The sequence below is a fragment of the Alexandromys fortis genome, unplaced genomic scaffold (assembly GCF_014885135.2).
Source record: "Alexandromys fortis isolate MF-2015 unplaced genomic scaffold, M_Fortis_MF-2015_v1.1 scaffold_8_9099976_23576923, whole genome shotgun sequence".
In the NCBI taxonomy this organism is placed as follows: Eukaryota; Metazoa; Chordata; class Mammalia; order Rodentia; family Cricetidae; genus Alexandromys; species Alexandromys fortis.
In genome coordinates, this window is record NW_026067899.1 from 5,129,705 (window position 1) to 5,149,619 (window position 19,915).

At 40.1% G+C, this 19,915-nt stretch overlaps 1 protein-coding gene across 1 annotated transcript in view; it reads right to left on the reverse strand.

Moving 5' to 3' along the window:
* Positions 1-19,584: 19,584 nt before the first annotated feature.
* The window catches only part of Xirp2 (xin actin binding repeat containing 2), a 255,809-nt gene continuing 255,478 nt past the window's right edge, over positions 19,585-19,915 (reverse strand). The window contains 1 exon segment of the mRNA XM_050123573.1: positions 19,585-19,679. Coding sequence (XP_049979530.1) covers positions 19,585-19,679 — 95 coding nt within the window.

Genomic DNA, 19,915 nt, shown 5'->3' on the forward strand with positions numbered 1-19,915 from the left:
AATAAAGAACCTTTTTTTTTCCTTTTGGCTGTTCTTCTTTTGCATCGCACGTGAGCCTTTGGAATACTCTGGCGTGGGCCCTTCGCAATGCTCATAGCACAATGTGTGTGAGTAGAGACACACAGAGACACTTTCATATGGATGCACAAACTCAATGTTTAAAAAAATGAAGGGTGTATATAGCTACGTATCTATCTTCATATCTGTAATGAAAACACTGGGAGACATTTATATACATTGATATGTGTGAATACCTGCATATTTTGCAGCTATAATAAACTGCTAAGCCATTTTCATAGAGAAGTTGGATTGGTGGACTTTTTGTCCATGAGAACTAATATCAATAGGCTGAGCAATTAAACTTGATCAGGTAATTTAACATCACACAGACTCTCTACTAAGCAGAGTAAATCCTTATATCCTACTCGTGGGATGTTCCCGAAGAAAAGGAAAACAGGGATCATGATGCTCGTCCTTGCTGTGAGCTTGAAACACAGCTAAGGACAAAGACACGCCACTGTTTCTACATATAGACGTTTAAGTACTTATCCATCTATATATGCTAGGGATCAAACCCGGGGTATTGTGCATGTTAGGTTACCACTTTACTATTAGTTAGACTTTTATCCCAATTATATTATTTTTATATGAACGTACATAGTTACTATCTAACTACAATTGATTCCATGTAAGTCTAGAATTTCTAGTGAAATAAGTTAAATAAAAGACTTTTTATTTGTCTTTTCATTACTTTTTAGAAATCTTCCCAAGCCTCTTGAGCACAAAGATTTTAAGATTTTATTTAAATAATCATGAATAAGTCATATATAATAAGTAGCTATAACTAGTAAAAAAACAATAGAAGTATTATCATATGAATTATTGTACCTTAAACATATGCATGATGCCGGGCGATGGTGGCGCACGCCTTTAATCCCAGCACTTGGGAGACAGAGGCAGGCAGTTCTCTGTGAGTTCGAGGCCAACCTGGTCTACAGAGCTAGTTCCAGGACAGGCTCCAAAGCCACAGAGAAACCCTGTCTCGAAAAACAAAAACAAAAACAAAACAAAACAAAACAAAAAACAAAACAAAAAAACATATGCATGATTGGCTTGTTTAAAATTCGCCATATAATGACTTTTTGTTTCTATGTATATTTTTGAAATTTTCAACTCAAAAACTTAACAGCAGTCTAGCATTTGGAATACAATCTAAATATTCATGTTCTTTTTTTGGTTTCAATTATGCTTGATATAACATAATTCTTTATTGATTCTTTTAGGATTTAGGATAATGCACCCTAATCCCACTCACAGTCCCTCCATATCTGCCCCTCAACCCTGCAGTGTCTCCCCAACATTTAATTAAAAACAAAAACAAAACAAAACAAAAACCTGATTCGCTCCTTTGTCTTTTCCTGCCTCTCCAGCACCTCTCTTCATTCGTCCTAGAGGCAGTTGGAACTGTGGTGTATCATGCAGTATACCCTTTTGTTCAACTCACCCACAAATGTTCGTTGCAAAAGCCATTGGTCTGGCTCAAGGGCTGCGGCCTCCGGCACACCATCATCACTGGACCCTCCCAAAAACTGTTCTTGGGTATCCTGCTGTTGTCCTGAGTCAGGGACATCCTGCCCGTATCATCCTGCAGGATTGATCTGTTCAAGCTCTCCAGTTGGTCATAGATGGGTTAGATGTTAGGATGGGCCAACCAACCCAAGGCCCAGAATGTTGGCCTGGGTGGTAGCTGAGCTGGTCAGACCTGGCTGCTGGGACCACCCCATGTGAGGCAGGGGCGCAGCCAGCTCTCTGTCCAAGGTGAGATACCTGTATTTGGTCACCTGTCTAGAACTGCAGTTCTTTTGAAACTATTGTTTGTAAGTATTGTCAGCACAGCCTGTGGTTAGTATTTTACAGAATATTCCAATAATATCCCTATAATGTTTCTGTGTTGCTCTAAGATTGTTAACAAGAACTCAACTGTAGATGCATATCGCATCAAAACCATATGCTAAAAGAATGTATTAGGAATTGAGAACACCTGAATTATAAACTCAGAACCCAGTCCTTATCAAAGTTCCAGCTTCCCAGAAAGTGGGAGGAGTCTCCCACATGTTAAGTAATTTATAAAACCACAAAAAAGTACAAATGAGATAGGCGCGAGACAGAAAAAGTGAAAGCAAGAAATGTTGAAAGAGTAAAAATCAACTGTGTAGCTGGGCTTTGGTGGCAAGGGCCTTTAATCCAAGCACTCAAGAGGCGGAGGCAGGCGGATCTCTGTGAGTTCAAGGCCAGCGTGGTCTACAGGAGCTAATTCCAGAACAGCTAGGGCTTACACAGAGAAAACCTGTCTCGAGAAACAAACAGACAGACAACAACAAAAATCAACTGTGTTTGGAGGGATTTTTTTTCTGGAAGTATATAAAAAACATAGGTTCCTGTGTGTTCTTAGCAACTGGTAGATGCTGGTGTCTGAATGGGATCTATTGGAAAAGGACAGATTTGAGCTTCATTCCAGATTTAGAGGAGGTGATGGATATGCAGGAGCCATTGGTATTAAGGGGATACTTGAAGTCTTGGGCAGGAATGGAATTATTAGAGATGAGTTGGACAAGCTGAACAAGTGCAGTGTGTTATCTAGGTATAGAAGCACAGTTACAACACCAAGCACAGCAAATCAATGCAGGAATCTTCTGGACTGAGAAGAATAAAGTGTACAAACTGAATGCTGCAGCTGAGAAGATAAATTTTATCTACTCGATGAAAACACACAAAACTAATGTTTTTATTCATTCATAAGAAATTTGTATTCGGAGTTAGCAACTTGATGACGTTTACAGCACACGTGTTGCTTTGCTGGAAGGAAGCGGAACAGCTTTGAAAATTGCTGATCCTGGTGTTTCATTTGACATGAACTATTAAATACATACTCTCAATTCATATATCTAAACACACACACAGCATTAAACTCAGAAACTATTTTTTAATCAGTTAATGAGCTAGGGCATGACATTTAATAATTTTCCATTATTTGTTCTTAGAGATTGTTGGTGTTAATTGTGTTTTATATATCATCTCAATTATAAAATCATTGAAGCTTTTATTGAGCAATAAATATTCTAGGTTAGATAGAGTTCAAAAAATAATGTATTATTTTGGAGTCCACTTTTTAGCTAATTCTGAGGGGGTTTAAAACCAAACATTTATCGAGGCAAATAAAGTCAAAGAGAAAGGTGTTTTTATTTGGCTAACCTGACTACATCTCAAAGAAAAATGACTTAATGGAGAATATACATGTCATAAAAATTGATCATTTACCGCTATTGGTGACAGCCAATTTTTACCCGGTTCTTCCCCAACCCCAATTTTTCAAGGCAGGGTTTCTCTGTGTAGCCTTGGAACTCGCTGTGCAGACTAGGCTAGCCTTAAACTCACAGAGATCCGCCTGCCTCTGCCTCCTGAGTGCTAGGATTAAAGGCGTGTGCCACGTCAGCCCTTTCAATCTCTTAAGTCTTAACACGAAAGATATTAAGTAAAAAATGGTAGTTCGAGGGAAAGGTCATGGTTCCTTTGTGTTGTCAAGACAAACTGTGCTGTGTACAGAGTGTGCAGACAGCTTTCCGAGCACATTGTTTAGAAAGAACCAGAAAGTGCCAGTACACCAGGGCACTCTCTGTATTTGGCACAGGGTAAAGCTATCATGGAGCCACTTAGTTTTTTTTTTTTTTTTTGTGTGTGTGTGTGTGTATGTGTGTGTGTGTGTGTATGTGTGTGTGTGCGCACTCTTGCATGCACGTGTGTGTTTCAGACACCATCCCCTTTTGCTCTCAAATTTAATTTGTCTTAAATTGCAGACGCCAATGGTCAGGGTTTTGTGTTAGCTACTGTGGCAAGAAGTGCAGTGTGTGGGCGTCTCCAGTTATGTCCCCAATTTCAATTTCAGAGAGGGTCCACAGGGCATTGTAGGCACACAAATTGTGTGTCCCTGCTCTTGTATTGTCTTAGGGTTCCTATTGCTATGATGAAACACCATGAACCAAAGCAAAGGGAGGAAAGGGTTTGCCAGACTTACACTTCCACATGGTAGCCTCTATGAAGAAACTCAGGACAGGAACTCAAACAGGGCAGGGCCCTGGAGGCAGGAGCTGATGCAGAGGTTATTGGGGGAAAAGGGAAGGCTGCTTACTGGCTTGCTCTTGTGGCTTTGCTTGCCTGCTTTCTTATAGAACCTTGGACCACCAGCACAGGGATAGAACCATTCGTCATAGGCTGAGCCCTCCCCATCAATCACTAATTAAGAAAAGGCCTTACAGCTGGATCTGATGGAGGCATTTTCTCAATTGAGATTCCTTGCGTGTTAATGACTCTAGCTTGCATCAAGTTGACAGAAACTAGGCAGAACATATATATCCTCTTTCCTTCTGTAAACGTTATGAAGAATGTTAGACCTGCATCCTGGGGGCACATCCGTTCCAGAATATGTATGAATGTGGCCTAATACAGCCAATAGATCTATAAATGGCAGTGCCTTATCACAGTGGCAAAGGTCTGTCAAAAGTTATTCAATCGTGTGTCCTTCTAGCACTTAGCCTAGTGTTGTTACTGTCTGAGCACACTGAAGTCACACACATCACCTCTTCGTGATGCTCTGAGACCTGACTTGGCAGTGATTGTTGTATCTGTTAGTTTGTGCCAAGCCCTGACAATATAGCCTGACAATATAACCTGTATGTGAGGAACTAGGCACCCTACTGGCTTTTCCTGAAGCAGGCTGAGCCTGTAAGGTACCAAAAAGCAGGATTAAAAACCTGACATGTCTGTCTTCACTTTGTGACTGTCCTGGAGCTGGAGGCAGGGATAATGTATTGTCCTTAACTTCATCCCCTGAGTCATCTTGAGTTTCTGGAAGGGCAAAACCTCAAGAACAGACACACCCACCCATCTGCCCGCTGAAACTAGACTTGAGTTCCTGGCCGCTTTGTCTCTTTTTCTTTGCAAGATGACCAATTTGAGTAACATGTCCCTCTTTGCTTTTCAGCATTAATTAACTCTTAATTGGCTTATTGGTTGGATTGTAGATCCTAGGAGATTGGGCCTGTGGGGGCATGAGGTTTCGGAGGAAAGTTCTGGTAAAAAACAAGAGCTCTGAAGACTCAGATTTCAGGATTTCTGGTTGTCAGCCATTTATTTCTACCCATATTGTATAACTCATTAAAAAAATCTCCCTAATATTAGCAAATGGTTTTATTTGTCTCTGTGCTCAACTGCTCTCACAAGCAAATTGCACTCGGTCAACTTTTAGTGTTTGGAAGATCACAACGGATTTTTCATTTATTTTTTCAGTAAGGTTGAAAAGTGGCCATTAACCCACCTCCATTTTATTTTATTTATTTATTTATTTATTTATTTATTTTTAGAACTGCTACTTTCTTCATCATCTCAAATATTTGATACATGGCACCAAGTAGCATTTATTCAATCAGTCTGGTTGCTGAGTCCATGATGACTAAGAGTTTTAACACTGCCACCTTGTGCCCATTGTTAGCCAGGCAGAAGATGCTTTCTTTCTAAAACACCATCCCCAGGGTGGCTTTTTAGACCATACCTAACAGCAGGAGGCCCCTGTCTGGGCTCTCCCAAGACAGGCATGTAAGCCAGAGATGAATATAAAGGAAGTTTACTGGACTTGTGTTCTTGCTATCATGGGAGAAGAAGAGATTGAGCTGAAGTTGAGTTGATGAATGTCTTACGTCAAACCAACCCTACAGCAGCATCTGAACTGAGTTCTCTTAAGTTGTCCTCATGATGATCTTAATTCCTACATGGCCCACACTGGATAGACAGTTCTTGTCAGCAGAAGCGATATTATAGGGGGCTAAGAGATAAAGGTTGAATCACAATCTCAGCCTTTGTTTAAGATAGCCTTTAAATTTGAAGGGAAATCTTTACTGTGCACCACAAAGTTCTGATGAAGTTATGCCCAAACCTCCATGTGTGATGGCTGTTTATGATCTCAGCCCTGGGGAGACAGAGGCAGGCGGATTTCTATGAATTTAAGACTAGGCTACTTTACATAGTGACTTCCTGGGCAGTCAAAGCTACAGAGTGAGATCTGACCCTCCCCAATTCCCAAAAAGACAGTGAAGGTGAAGTTTGGAAGATAGGGAGGTGGGGAAGGATCTGAGAGGAGTTAGTGGAAGAATATGATCAACATATACTGTTGGAAATTTTCAAAGACAAAATATTCTTTAAAGAGAGGCAAATTGAGGTTGTTTGTTTAAACCCCAGATACTTTACTTTTCCGTTTCCTTTTACCCCGCCATATTCCAGCTAAAAACAAACAAGCAAACAAACACCTCTGTGGTTATATATTGTCCTGAGTTTCTGAGATCCAAATGAAACACAGTAATTTGTTTTTTCATTATTTGAATGTCTCTTTCTTGCCTGAAAGAGTCATTTTGGAGAGATAATGATTTAGCTATTTTCTTTCCTTATTCGCTCTCCCTACACATATCCATGGCTCCATGAGTGTCTGTAGAATGACTGGGTGAAGCTACACTGAAAACTCATAAGGTTTTCTGTCCATACTAGTTGGTTTTTAGATGGCTACAAAAATGCTACATTAAATGATAACGTCAACCTACAGATGACATTGTTTTCCCCTACAACTTCATTGATATACAAATAATTGCAAGTTTAAAATGTTTTTCAAAATAATTTAGGAAAAAATGTCCTCAGGCAACGAATTTGATGGGAGGCAGCTTAAATTAGCCACAGGACTAAAAGAGTGCTGATGATTCAGGCAAGAGAAATGTACAAGAGGGCTGGGAGATTAGCATAGGAAAGAAACAGGTCAGAAGACTGGGAGCCTAGCCACTAGGACCTACTTGTACCAGTGAGGGACTGGAGAGGTGCAGCTAGTTGGCACTATGCAAATGAGCAAGAAAACTCACACTATGCCAGTGACCCATAAAGGTCACTCCCTCTCCTCTATCCTTCATCCTAACTCCGTTCCTCTCTCCAGAAGTATAATATTTTTAAATAAACCAGCCTGACTTCTCCATGTTCGGTGAGTTGTATAGGTATTGCCTTCAGCAATAGGGCCTTGCCCTTGGTTTGTCATGAGCAACTATTAGCTTTGGCTATAGCCAGGGTTGTTGGGGGTTCCCATGGGACCCCTTTGGTCAATATCTGATTAGATATTAACCATCCTCAGTATTGAAAACTTCATTTGGTGATGAAATATGTCCTTCTGGTGCTCTTTCTTTCCCATTATTTAGCAATGTCATTTAAATCAACTTCATATATGTATCTATTTTGGGAAACTTCTATTGTATAAGATTTCCATATAAACACTCAAATGGCCCTTAGTTTTAGCTATTCCTCTTCGCATTCTCTCTTTCACCCCCCTTTCCTCCCCTTCCTCATTTGATTCTTCCATTACAGTCCCCATCCATCCATAACTATTTTATTTCCTCTTCTGAGAGAAATTCATCATTCATCCTTAGTCTTTCACTCAGTACCTAATCCTCTCTGGTTATATAAATTATAATTTGCTCGTCGGTGTCCTAACAGCTAACATCCACATATAAGTGAATACACACCATATTTGTCTTTAAAGTTCTGAGTTACCTCACTCAGAATGATTTTTTTTTGACTCCATCCATTTCCCTGCAAATCTCATTGTTTCTGTTTTTATTTTTTTATGGTTTATTCACTTGACTTTATATGAATCTTAATAGTTTATAGTCTTCATGTGTTGTGAGGTAGTTGTACACTATGAGACGATGCATTGCTGTGATTGGTTTAATAAGAGCTGAAAGGCCAATAGCTAGGCAGGAGATATAAGTGAGACTTCCAGGGGGAGAGAAGTGCCACGGAGAAAATAGGAGTTAATTTAAGTTATAAGAGATAGTGGGACAAGTCTAAGCTAAGGCAGAACTCTCATAATTAATAATAAATCTCTATGTCATTATTTGGGAGTTGGCGGCCACCCCCCAAAAGTCCTCTTATTTTCTTGTCAATTCATATTTTTGAAAAATAGATGTTATACTAAATTTGGTATTTGTAGATTAAAAAAATCCATCCTTTGGAAGCCATTCTTGATTCTGATATATATATATATATATATATCCATCTATCTATCTATCTATCTATCTATCTATCTATCTATCTATCTATCTATATGGAGAGAGAGAGAGAGAGAGAGAGAGGTCTCTTTCACTTTGATGTCTATGATAATGCTTAGGAAGCTCTGTGTTGATGGTGGGAAATTTTCCTATTCTACAAATGGTCACCAACCGGTCATGAGTAATTTACAAACCATCTGAGACATAATATTCTTTTACTTCAGTTTTTTTCCTGAAAAATTAATATGCCCTTAGAAATTACTTTAGAAATGTGTGTAGAAAATTGTTTGTCTGGAGGAGACGATTCCAGACTCACACAGTGGCTGCACATTGGGAATGGGTGGTCTGTTTGCATTCTTCGGTTTCACTGCATTGTGAGGAAACCATTGTCCCAACCCGGAGAATGTGCTGCCTGGAACCCAAATCTGTCACAAGGATTGATTGTGTGAAAGCTGCAAAAGACAATTCAGCACAATTTTCCGGGAGATGGAACATTTTTTTACAAGAGTCATTGGGAGGCCATGTCATGAATAAATAACATGAAGCTCCTCACCCTCCAAATCTTCCTGCCTAGTCTCCTCTACATAGCTGTTGGTCTATCTTTCCTGAGTCTACCTTGATAAAAGAATTGTGTTGCCAGAAAAACTAATTTCAAAGCATAACTCTGCTTTACATAATTCTGTGATTTAAATCCTAAAGTAATAACTATTGAAAAATTATTTCATAATGCTAATGGTTACATATTTAAAAGATATCAGTTACGGGACACAAATGTGTCATTCTGAGATTCACATGTAATATTTCTTGTGATTTACCTTTTAAAAAAATTTCACACATATGTACTATATGTTTTATTGTTTCCAGTCCTCTCTCTCCTATTCCCACTCTTCCCATGACCCCTCCACAATTCATGGCAATGAAAGTTAAAGGAACTTTGACGAAGTCCCATGTCTAGATGAAGAGCTTTTGGTGATCAGATCAACAGCTGCTGACAGAGGGAGAATCAGTTTTCTCCAGCTTTGCGCCCCCTATAGGTTATTCTGTCCCAAGTGGTCAGCTCTAAACACATGGAAGTATGAGCAATACTAAATGGACTCTCTCTCTCTCCACACACACACACACACACACACACACACACACACACACACACACACGGAGGGGGGGGAGAAAATAAAAGTCATATGACTATGTTTTAACCCATAGTTTTAGGTAGGTTGACAGGCATTACTAACCTTAGAGGCCCTGTTATAGCTTGCTTTGCCCTCATCTCTCATTTTTCTGGTAACATAAGAAAGGAAAACTTCACTTTTACTGATCTTTACAATTTTCCATCAGCTAGTACGGGCAGAGACATCTTTTTTGATGGAAAAATGTAAAGAGTAGTAAAAGTGAAGTGTGGGAGCCTAGGCTGTTTGGATGCTCACCTTACTAGACCTGGAAGGAGGTGGGAGGTCTTTGGACTCTCCACAGGGCAGGGAACCCTGACTGCTCTTGGGGCTGCTGAGAGAGGGGGAGTTGACTGGGGGAGGGGGAGGGAAATGGGAGGCGGTGACGGGGAGGAGACAGAAATCTTTAATAAATAAATAAATAAATAAATAAAAGATGTCTCTGAGTTAGAGGCATGGCTTTCTGATCTGCTCCAAAAAGCAGATCATTCCATACTGTTGCTTCCTCCCAAGAGTTACTCCATCTCCTTCTTGTATACTCCATAAAAATAAGGCCACGGGCTGTAGCTTAGGACCCTAGAGAATACCTACTCATACCACTCCTGACAGTTATTACTCTTTAGCTTGTACCTCTGCTCTGCTTCTAATAAAGTCATCTCTCTACTTTGGTAAATCTTCGTGAGTCATTGTTTTCTTTGGACAAGAGGCAAAGAGTCTGGAAATACCTGACTCTACCCTGACCATGGGCAACAAAGTTTGACACAGATACACACAAGGTGAAGCCAAGCAAAGACCTGAAGAATGTGGCCCTAATAGAGACCACTTTTGTAGACAACTTGATCTTGCCCATTTCAAGCCTTCAGAATTGAATGCATTTATTTTGTTTCAGTCACTCAGTCTGTGGTATTTTATTTTGACAGCCAAAACAAAATAATATACTCCATATAACAATGGGAAAAGCCTCTGAATCTTTTTGTTTAGTTACTAAGCTTGATATTTAGCTGAAAGGTTTTGTCATAATAAAGATGATCTCATTAGTAATAAAACTGTATTTGGCTTGTTAAAGCTATTTGAATTTTTGGAAATTCCTGTGTATAATCCAGGAAAGACAGCATAACAAGCAATAATAATAGGGTGTCATTTCAAATTTAGGAGTGTTTTTCTAAAAATGCTTTGGTATTGTTAATCCCACTGGGCAAGAATAAGACTATTACCACGACTTTTGAGCCAAATTTGAAGGAAGCTTTCTTAAATACCGGCACCATGGATACTGGCCAGACTCATAACTGGGATTCTCAGAACACGACACTGAATTACATTAGGCAGGGGCTTATAAAGACGGACCCTCCAAGGCTCTGTATTTCTCGTGTTCATCCAGTCAGGGGCAAGCAGGTATCCTGATATAATTCCTGCCTACATATGACCAAGCACATTCTGTGAAATCGGTGCCACTATGCTTATTTATAGAAGTGAAATCACATGGCTTGATATCTTGCAAGTACAGCGCTCCTCAGCATTCCAGGAAAGGATCTGTCCATGAGCAAGTGGGGCTGACAAGTTTGAGACTTTTGTCTTATAGATCTCTATATCAGAGTAATTTAATCTTAAAATACAACTTTAGCCATCACAGCATTTGCGTGACAAATAAACAGAAGAGTTAACAGTTTCAGAAATGTAGATATTAGCCTATTTTAATGTTAGACTTTAATGTAAGCACAGAAAAACTCCTCTGTTACCAAGATAAATTGGGGGAAGTCCTATAAGGGGACTTTTGTAAATAGTGAACTCTGTTTTTATAAGGATCACTGTTGTTAAGTATTTATATTCCAAAATATAAAGTCATGAGTTTTTATAAATTATTTCTTCTTCTTAGAAACTTTTGTGGTATCTTAGCATAAATGATTATAGAAATAATGCTGTATTATTAAGAATTTATGAAGAACAATGAAAAGTAAAATAATTCAATTTAAATTTTTGTGCTTGCCCCATAGTTTACCATGTAGTTGGCAGAATTTCATAGCATTTTATCAAATTGGATAGAAATGCGTGTTATGAATCGAATTATAGCCTCATAAAATTGATTTGTTGAAGGCCTAACCTAACATCCAGAGTGACTCTATTTGGAAATGAGACTTTAAAGGTTTAGTAAAGGCTACATGAAGTAAGATAGGTGGTTCCTAATCCAAGGAGACTTGATGTTTCATGAGAAGAACAAAAGTCCTCTGTGGTGTAAATGTGCAGAGAGAAGATAATGTAGGAACCACAGTGAGGTAGACAGGTACCAGCAAGCGAAGGAGAAAGTCCTGGAGGAGAGCCATATCTTCATATCTCCTCCCAGACCTTGAGCTTACCCTCTATAAAACCGAGAGGAAGTAAGATTTTGTTAGTTAAAATCCTCAATCTTGGAAAATTTTAAGAAGTCCATGCCCATCTCGTAAAGTATGCCTTACTTTCTTTATGAGAGTATTTCTTTTTGTTTATTTCTGAGATTAATATTTTTCAAAATAAACTTTAATTTCGCTTTAAAAGAATGCAATCCCCCATCTATGGCACTTTGCCGTGGAGGCCTCACGGAACTAGTGCTCTGTAGGTCTTTCTCAGATAGTGGCTGAGAAATTACTTGCAAGAGGGAGTTTGTTACATTTTCCAAAAAAGATATTATTTCCAAGACTGCCTTTTGGTTTCATATTTATAGAAAATCGACGGTTGTGTTTATGTGGGAGAATATGGGATAAGGTCTGTTTCATACATGTACGTTCCAAATTTATGCGAAGCCACTCATTTATATTCGTGCTATTTTTTTCTCAGAATCATTAGATGTATTTGAGGAAAGGCAAAATCAGCAGATAATTTAGAAGCCAAATTTTCGAAAGGATGTTTGTGTCACAGGAAGAAACTCATCAAATATGACTTTTAAAAGCCTGAGAAGTTGTAGACTTACATCTTTACAATAACAAAGCCTTAGAGGAAGCAAAAATATACAAATGTGTAGAATTTCATTACATAATTTTCTTAAAAATTTTCAGCTGAATAGATTTCTGGGTATGCAGTCCACATTACTTTGGAGGAAAATTCAAAACTTCCTCTGAATCTTTTTAGGTATGTTCTATGATATTTTCGGTAATTATTAGAACAACCTCTATAATTATATCTTTAAACAATAGACCAGTGGAAATTTTTTTATTTCCTGTTATTATAGGTTTGATTTATCTTTTTTAACATTATATTTTGAGGTAGGAAGACAAGAGTGAGATATGTGCTCCTCCAAAAATTGTATATGTGTGTATGTATGTATGTATGTATGTATTCCTAAATACAGTATTATAGACATAGTTTATATGACATTTTCTAGGTCTGACTACTTGGTATGGGTAACCAATTGTGCTCTTCCTTAGGGAAGCTGTTGTCTGTAACTCTGTGTGTGGCGGAGGCCTCATTAACTTTCCCATCCCCATATGGACATGTCTGGGAGTCATCTTTATCCCCTTGTATTTAGGCAACTTCCTTGATAAGAATTTACTGGTGCAGCTCCTGACCTTCTTCAGGTGCTTGGAAATCTGAATTCCAGTCCTCATTTCTGCACGTTGAGTGCTTTATCTACAGAGCTATGCCTGCCTCTACTTCCTCAGGTGTAGTGAGGAGCGGCGGGGCTGCTTCCCACCACCTGGCTAGCTTTACCCGAAATAATTACACGGAAACTGTATTCTTTTAAACACTGCTTGGCCCATTAGTTTTAACCTCTTATTGACTAGCTCTTACACATTGATCTAACCCATTTCTAATATTCTGTGTAGCACCACGAGCTGGCTTACCAGGAAAGATCTTAACCTGCGTCTGTCTGGAGTGGGAGAATCATGGCGACTGACTGACTTGGCTTCTTTCTCCCAGCATTCTGTTCTGTTTACTCTGCCTACCTAATTTTCTTTCCTATTAAAGGGCCAAGGCAGTCTCTTTATTTAACCAATGAAATCAACACAAAACAGGGCTCTCACACTCAGGGCTGGTAATAAAGGCATGAGTGACCATCCCCCTCCTCCTAAGTATTTCTCAAATGTTGGAAAGCATAATAGTTGGTACAGCAATATACAGCACAGAAAGAAAACACAGGTTTATAGGAGTTTGTATCTCAGGTGATTCAATTTTATTTCATCTGAAATTATGGAGAAGGTGTAAGAATGGCAACAACCGCCAGCAGTACAGACCCCTCACGCACACTATACATACAGTATAGAAACAAGTAGCACATGGGCCATTTGAGGAAGAAACCATGGCTACCTTGTTTCACCTCAGCATGCCATTCAGATCCAAACCAGACTCAAATGAATAGTGGAGAAGAATTGTGGAGTGCGATACAGGAAACAATGTGATGTGAAAGATGAAATTATGAGACATTATCTTTGCAATCCTAAGTGAGTCATGATTTCAAGATCTTATCTGAGAACATCTCTCTGTGCTTGAGTAGGAACTGCAAGTGGCCAGAGAAGTCTCAGTCAGCATCACTGGTACTGTAGCACCTGTCCCTTTTAATCAGCTCTTCCACGGTCAGACGTTCAGCCTGGCACTGCACCCTGGGAACCACAGGCTTAGCCGCACACCCTTGGCTTGCAGCATCAAAACCCGTTCTCCCATCACTCCAAGCTGCTCCTGTAGTTTCCCCATGCCAGGATCTGACATCGTTTCCAAGTTCTCTTAAATACAAGCGTGACATACTTTTGAGTTGATCAACAGAATCTATGAAATCACACCCAAGGGTGTGATGATTCTTGGAAAAAGAAGAGACTTTCAAGGTGTTAGAAAAGAAAAGGTGTACGTTTTTGTTACTTTCATGGTTTCCTTTCATGGGTAAGAGGTTGATATCAGGAGAGGCTGCACGGTTTTCCCCATTAACTGATAAGCCCTGCCGGAAGCCTGGCTCCGGAGCGAACTGCTCAGGACTGCCTGCAGTCACTGCGTCAGCCCTTTTCTCCAGAGCCATGGCTAGGGCCTTCTTGGAGGACGACTTTTCGGATTCAAAGATACCAAGTAACTCTGAGATCCTAGATGTCTGTTTTAACTTTTTGTTTTGATATTCACTTGCGTAGTAGCTGTTTGCTTCACTGGCCGACAGCACTAGATGAGGACGTTCTAAAATAGGTTTCTCCTGCCTGCCGTTCTTCAGCAAGGGGACAGCTACCGAATTGTTATTGTTGTTGTTATTGAAGTTCTGTCTGTGGGTCTCTGGCCCCACGTCAGCACCAGGGTTTGTAACTTGTAAAGCCTCTGCGCCATCAGGTTCATTAGCATGTCCATCCTTCTCCTTTGCGTCGCTCTGCACGTACAGGTGACTGTCGTAAAGATCCATCCCGCTTTTTCTCTTGTTTGCTACACCCTCGGCTTCATCCAGCTTATCTTGCGCATTTCTCTTTCCCTCTTTCTCCTCTTTTCCTGCTTCATATACTTTTATTTCTTGGACTACCGCAGTGTCCTCTTTCTGACACGCGTGGTGCTGACACGGTTGTAGGACAGGGAAGCTCTCTGGCTCTTCCCCTTGGTTCTCCATGCTTTTCACGTGCTCTGTCGGCGACTCCCTTTCAAATTCCGAGGGAACAGGGATTGTCACGTGAGGTGGCCATTTAGGCTTAATCACTTTGAGTTCTTCCTCACGGGGAGAGCTTTTCTCAGGCATCTCCTGGCAAGGAGGCCAAACAATTTTTAGTTTCCCCCTCTCCCCCCATTTCCTCGAATCATCGTTTTGCCACTCGCTGTTACAAACCTCTGCAAGTGTAGTAAGATCCCCAGACAAGAGGGCATCTGCTGCAGGGTTTTCACACACACTGGGTTCTTCCGTGGGAATGAAGTCAACTACGCTGCTTTGGTTTTTGCAATTCCATCGGTCTTTATGCTGACTGTGTCCAAAACCTTCATCATAATTTCCTTTAGACTTAAAAAGTTGTTGAAAGTGGGGCTTGCAGTATATTTGTCCATGAAGTGATGCGTAATTTCCCAAACTGCCAAAAGAAAAGACAAGACATAATATTGAGGGTTCCGTACACTTACTATACATTTATAGGGAATTGCAGAATTATTTTAGTAATGAGTCAGAAAATCAGGAACCCCCTTACCACCCAGAGGAACGGCCCTGTTGATTAAAATTCCAGTTAGGCGAATCAAATCCCCACCGATCCCCACTGTGGGGTGTGCCTTTCAGGATTCAGAATTTCATGCCGCGTCTCACCAAGGATATAGTAGGTGTGCTCAGGTACAGTCCATCCATTAGACCAATGGGCCTAAACCTGTGCCGGCTCAGCGACTGCTGACACTAGATACAGGTCCAGATCTAGAATGACCAGTGCCAAGAACTGTTATGCTGAAACTACCAAACTTTTAATAAAAAGTACAGAGAAAAAGAGTTCTTCGTGTTGTCGGCTGTGACGGCGCACACGAAGAACACAGAGCAAATATTACCAGCGCAGTAGGCAGAATTAAGGAATACTGCCACCACAAATTCAGGTTCTAAAGAGTCTCGTAGAAAATAAGCTTGAATAACCAGAATATCTAAAGAAGAACCTCAGCACTAGACACTAATGCCATGATACCTGGAAGATGAAATGTCAAGGGGGTAGAGAGAGGAACAGGGTAGAATGCATTGTCTAAAAGATCTGGCATGGATATCATAACTTATTTAGAAATGGGTGGGTAAGTTAAATCAGATATAAATTTTATAAAATGTTGGTTCATTGATTGGTACTGTCATTAGTTTTTGTTATTAGATGACTTTAAGCTTTTTGTGTAATTTGACTGTTGTATGTATGTTTGTTCATTAATTGAGTACCTGGTACAGGAGGAGGCCAGAAGAGGGTACCAGATCTACTGGACCTGACATTAAGGGCACACTATGCTCACACTACATAGCTGTGGATGACTTTGAAGCTAGTGTTGGAATCATAGGCTTGCACTACTGTTCTTGTCTGATGCAGTGCTCTGGTATAAACCCGGGGCCTTGTGTGTGTTTCACAAACTATCCCCTCAGAGCCTCAGTTCCAATCCAAGGCTGTTATTAAGATAAATGAATATAAGATATTCTAAATCTGTTATAATTTTTTATACTGCTTGGCATTGGATCTAGGCTCATACAATTACTACACAGGTGCTCTGACATTAAGAGGTATCCCAACCACACTCTTTACATTTTATTTTCAGATAGGGTGTCATCAGGTTGCTCAAAGACATCTTAAAGTTATTGTAATATCTCAGCCTCAAAACAGCTTAGTCATCATCTTCTTTATGCTTGAGGGATAGAGAAAAAGACATACAGACATAGAAGGGAAGCAGCTACATAGGTAAGTTTGGAATTTGATTGGAATTATCATTGAATTTAGAGTGTATAATATATGTAAATATCTATTAGTTCATCCACCCAAAATGGCTTAAACACAAAATCTGAAAGTGTAGAATGGGCACCAAGTGGGTTGGACTTGAAGTAGCACATGCTGCTAGAGTAAGGAAGACTTGCAGAAATGATGGGACCAGGACTTGCATGGGGAATGGAAAGACACCCTGCATTTATCAAGTAATGAAGTCCCCAACGTTTACTTAGGTCATGGAAAAGGTACTCACTCTGCAGACAATGGAAAGAGAAGAGATTCCTCTAACCGGGGGAAAGAAAGGTGAACCCCAGTCAATGTATTTTCTTGAGGTCAATCAACTCTTCCTTCCCAGTCGTGATTAGTAAGTTTATGAGGACTCCACTCTTTCCCCGAAAAAAGGGTCACATGGCCAGGCATAGTGTACACCTATAGGACTAATTCAAAATCATGCCCTGTCTGACAGTTTGGAAGTATCCAGGACAAGGAGAGATTTGAACTACTTGGTGAGTGTGCAATCAGCAACTTGAGACCAGAACATTCTGCAGGCCAAATATCCTGTGCAAAATAGATGATGAAGCAGAAAGGGAAATGCAGGGGAAGCTTAAGGATTAAAAAAGAATTTACAAAATACAACAAAATATAAAAATAAGATACAGCGCTATAAATGTATACAAGAGCAGCAACAATGAAAGGAAAATACATGATGATTAGAATGGATACTTTTAGTCATGGGAACGAGTGGGGGTTGTGTTTAAAATAGAATACATGAAAGGCTCTTCCAATATGGCCAGCAAAGTTCTTTAGGTTGATTAGTGGTTACAAAGTGTTCATGCTGTAATGATTTATTGTATCGTGCATTCAGCTCCTTTGACTTTCTTTGTATTTTTGATCCATCACTTAAAAGTATCAGTATTTGATATGTAATTTTGACTCTTGATTATATGTCAACCCTGACTAGGTGTTGGGAAAGCAAACATTACCACAGTTAATGTCAATGACGATTATAGTAGCTCAGGTTGATGATGGTGGGGAAAGTGCAGGGGATGCTTTGAAGAATGATTGAGAAGGATGTCTGACCTCTCTGTGCAAGTCAAAAAGTTAAAATAACAAAAAGTTTCATGAATGAGATAGTCTTAGTTGAGGTCTGAAGAATGAGTGGACATTGAACCAGTAGAGGTCTGGAAAATGAATAATGAAAAACTCATAGAAGGAGTAGGGATGGCATCTGGCATTAGCCGGAAGTGTGAGAGAGAAAAAATATCTTTTATTGGAAATAGAATTCTTCATGGAGCGTAACCTGTAACTAGGAGGGACTGGGGATGCTTGAATAATTGGAGAGAAATAAGGGCTACATTTGCACTGCAGGTTGATTAGTATTTTAATGATAGATATTTTTTATTGAACTGGGGAAGCTAGTCTACACTTTAAGCAGAGAAGTTGCTTCATATTTGTGTTTCAGAAAGATCATTTTACAACACTGTAGAAGACAGTCTTAGAACGGATTGTTGATAGTGGGTGCTGCTAAGAGACATGAACACAGGAAGACCTCACTAGCTACAATGGGTGTGGCGTTTGCCCAAGTGAGAAACAATGCATGCTGGAATAAAGGTTGAAAAATGCACAGCTGAAGGGGAAAATTCCGAATTCTGTAATTGAAAAAGTGGGTAGTGGCTGAAATGGAGTGAAAGAATAATGGAAAGAAAGATAGCTTCATGACTAGGTCGCAGTGAACGTTCGTGTCGCTTACTGATACAGAGGGATAGGAGCTACACTCAGAGAATGCATGGAAATGGTGAGAAGAGTAAAAGAGTCCTACTGATGTGGTTGTGCTTACAGAGGCCTTGATGATTGGAAATAAGTATTTAATGAGCAAAGGTGCAATCTGGCCTAGTAGCGCACATTTCAGAGTCACCCCCACATGGAAGTTACAGGGTCGTGTGCAACTGACTCATTCACCAGAAGGAAACAGAAACAATGAGAAGAACATCTCACTGATGGTCAGGAAAAAGAGTCACCCACACAGGTGCCTGAGAAGGAGCACCCTGGAAATCGAGGGGAATCATTATGTCATATTGTCATGGAAACCAAGGGAAAATAATGTTGCGCCAAGGAATATTTGACACTGCCAATTAGAGTCAGGAAAGTGATAGTCTGAGAGGTGCACATTAGATTCAGCAAAATAAATTCCATTTCAGCATTTCAAACTACGGCCTTCCCAAATGTCACGTTCATTTAGATGCATCTCCTTTGAGAGGTGGAAAAGGAAAGCTCTTGCCACTGTGTTGATTAGCATGCGGCCTTTGCTTCAGAAATAAACAGCTTTTGCCTGACCTGTCACTAACATTATTCCCAACTCCATTTCTTAACTTACACCCGTGGCTCAAACAGACAAGCTCTGCACCATCCCCTGCTCTGGGATACAAAGTTTCCCCGGAATGTATCCAAGCCTATTCACAGCCACACCCACCTGCTCTCTCTAGCCAGTCATTCTTTGGGTCCAAGGAAACATGAGTCCTGATGGGAACAGAATGGCCTGCCAATTCCAATATTTGTTATCTGCCCTTTACAGAAAGAGTTTACCAGCTTCTAATCTAGAGCTAATGCATTCAGGCACATCACCACCTTAAAAAAGCCTGGCTTCACAGGTACTCAGGATGCTTTCTTACCCATCCCATTCCCACAACTGGGAAGGTAGCTTGTGAAAGGGAAGTGTTGAGAATCAGCCTGGGCAATGCAGAGTAGAATAGGGTCACAACCCTGCCCCCCCCCCCCCCGTGTGACGGTAGCCACTGAGGGCAGCTGTGAGATCTGGAGCATTCTAGTTCTCTCTAGAGACTAGCTATTATTATACATAGGCTCCTAGGTTCTTCAGCCCATGTGGCATACTCAAAACAACATTGTTACCTCAGTTTACTGCTGCAGTGATGGCATCTGAAACAAGATTTATGAAAATTCTGCTTGTCTGCTACGAGGCATTCCATTGGATAAACTGTCTTTTGACAGATTACGCAGATTTCCTTGTCTTGGACCAGCAGTTTCTAAAAGTAAAAAATTATAAAGGCTTAGATGTTTCTATTTTCCATCACAATTGCAATGACGTAGGACAACACATAATAGATGAACTGGACATGCAGATAAAGTGAAAAATTCCTGGTAATTGACTTTATGTCTTGCTCTCTGGACAGTGTGCAATAGCACGGAATTTTGAGGATCTGGGACAAAGATTTAATGCCTCTACCATTATACCTTGTGGAAATTGGCCTATTATATGATA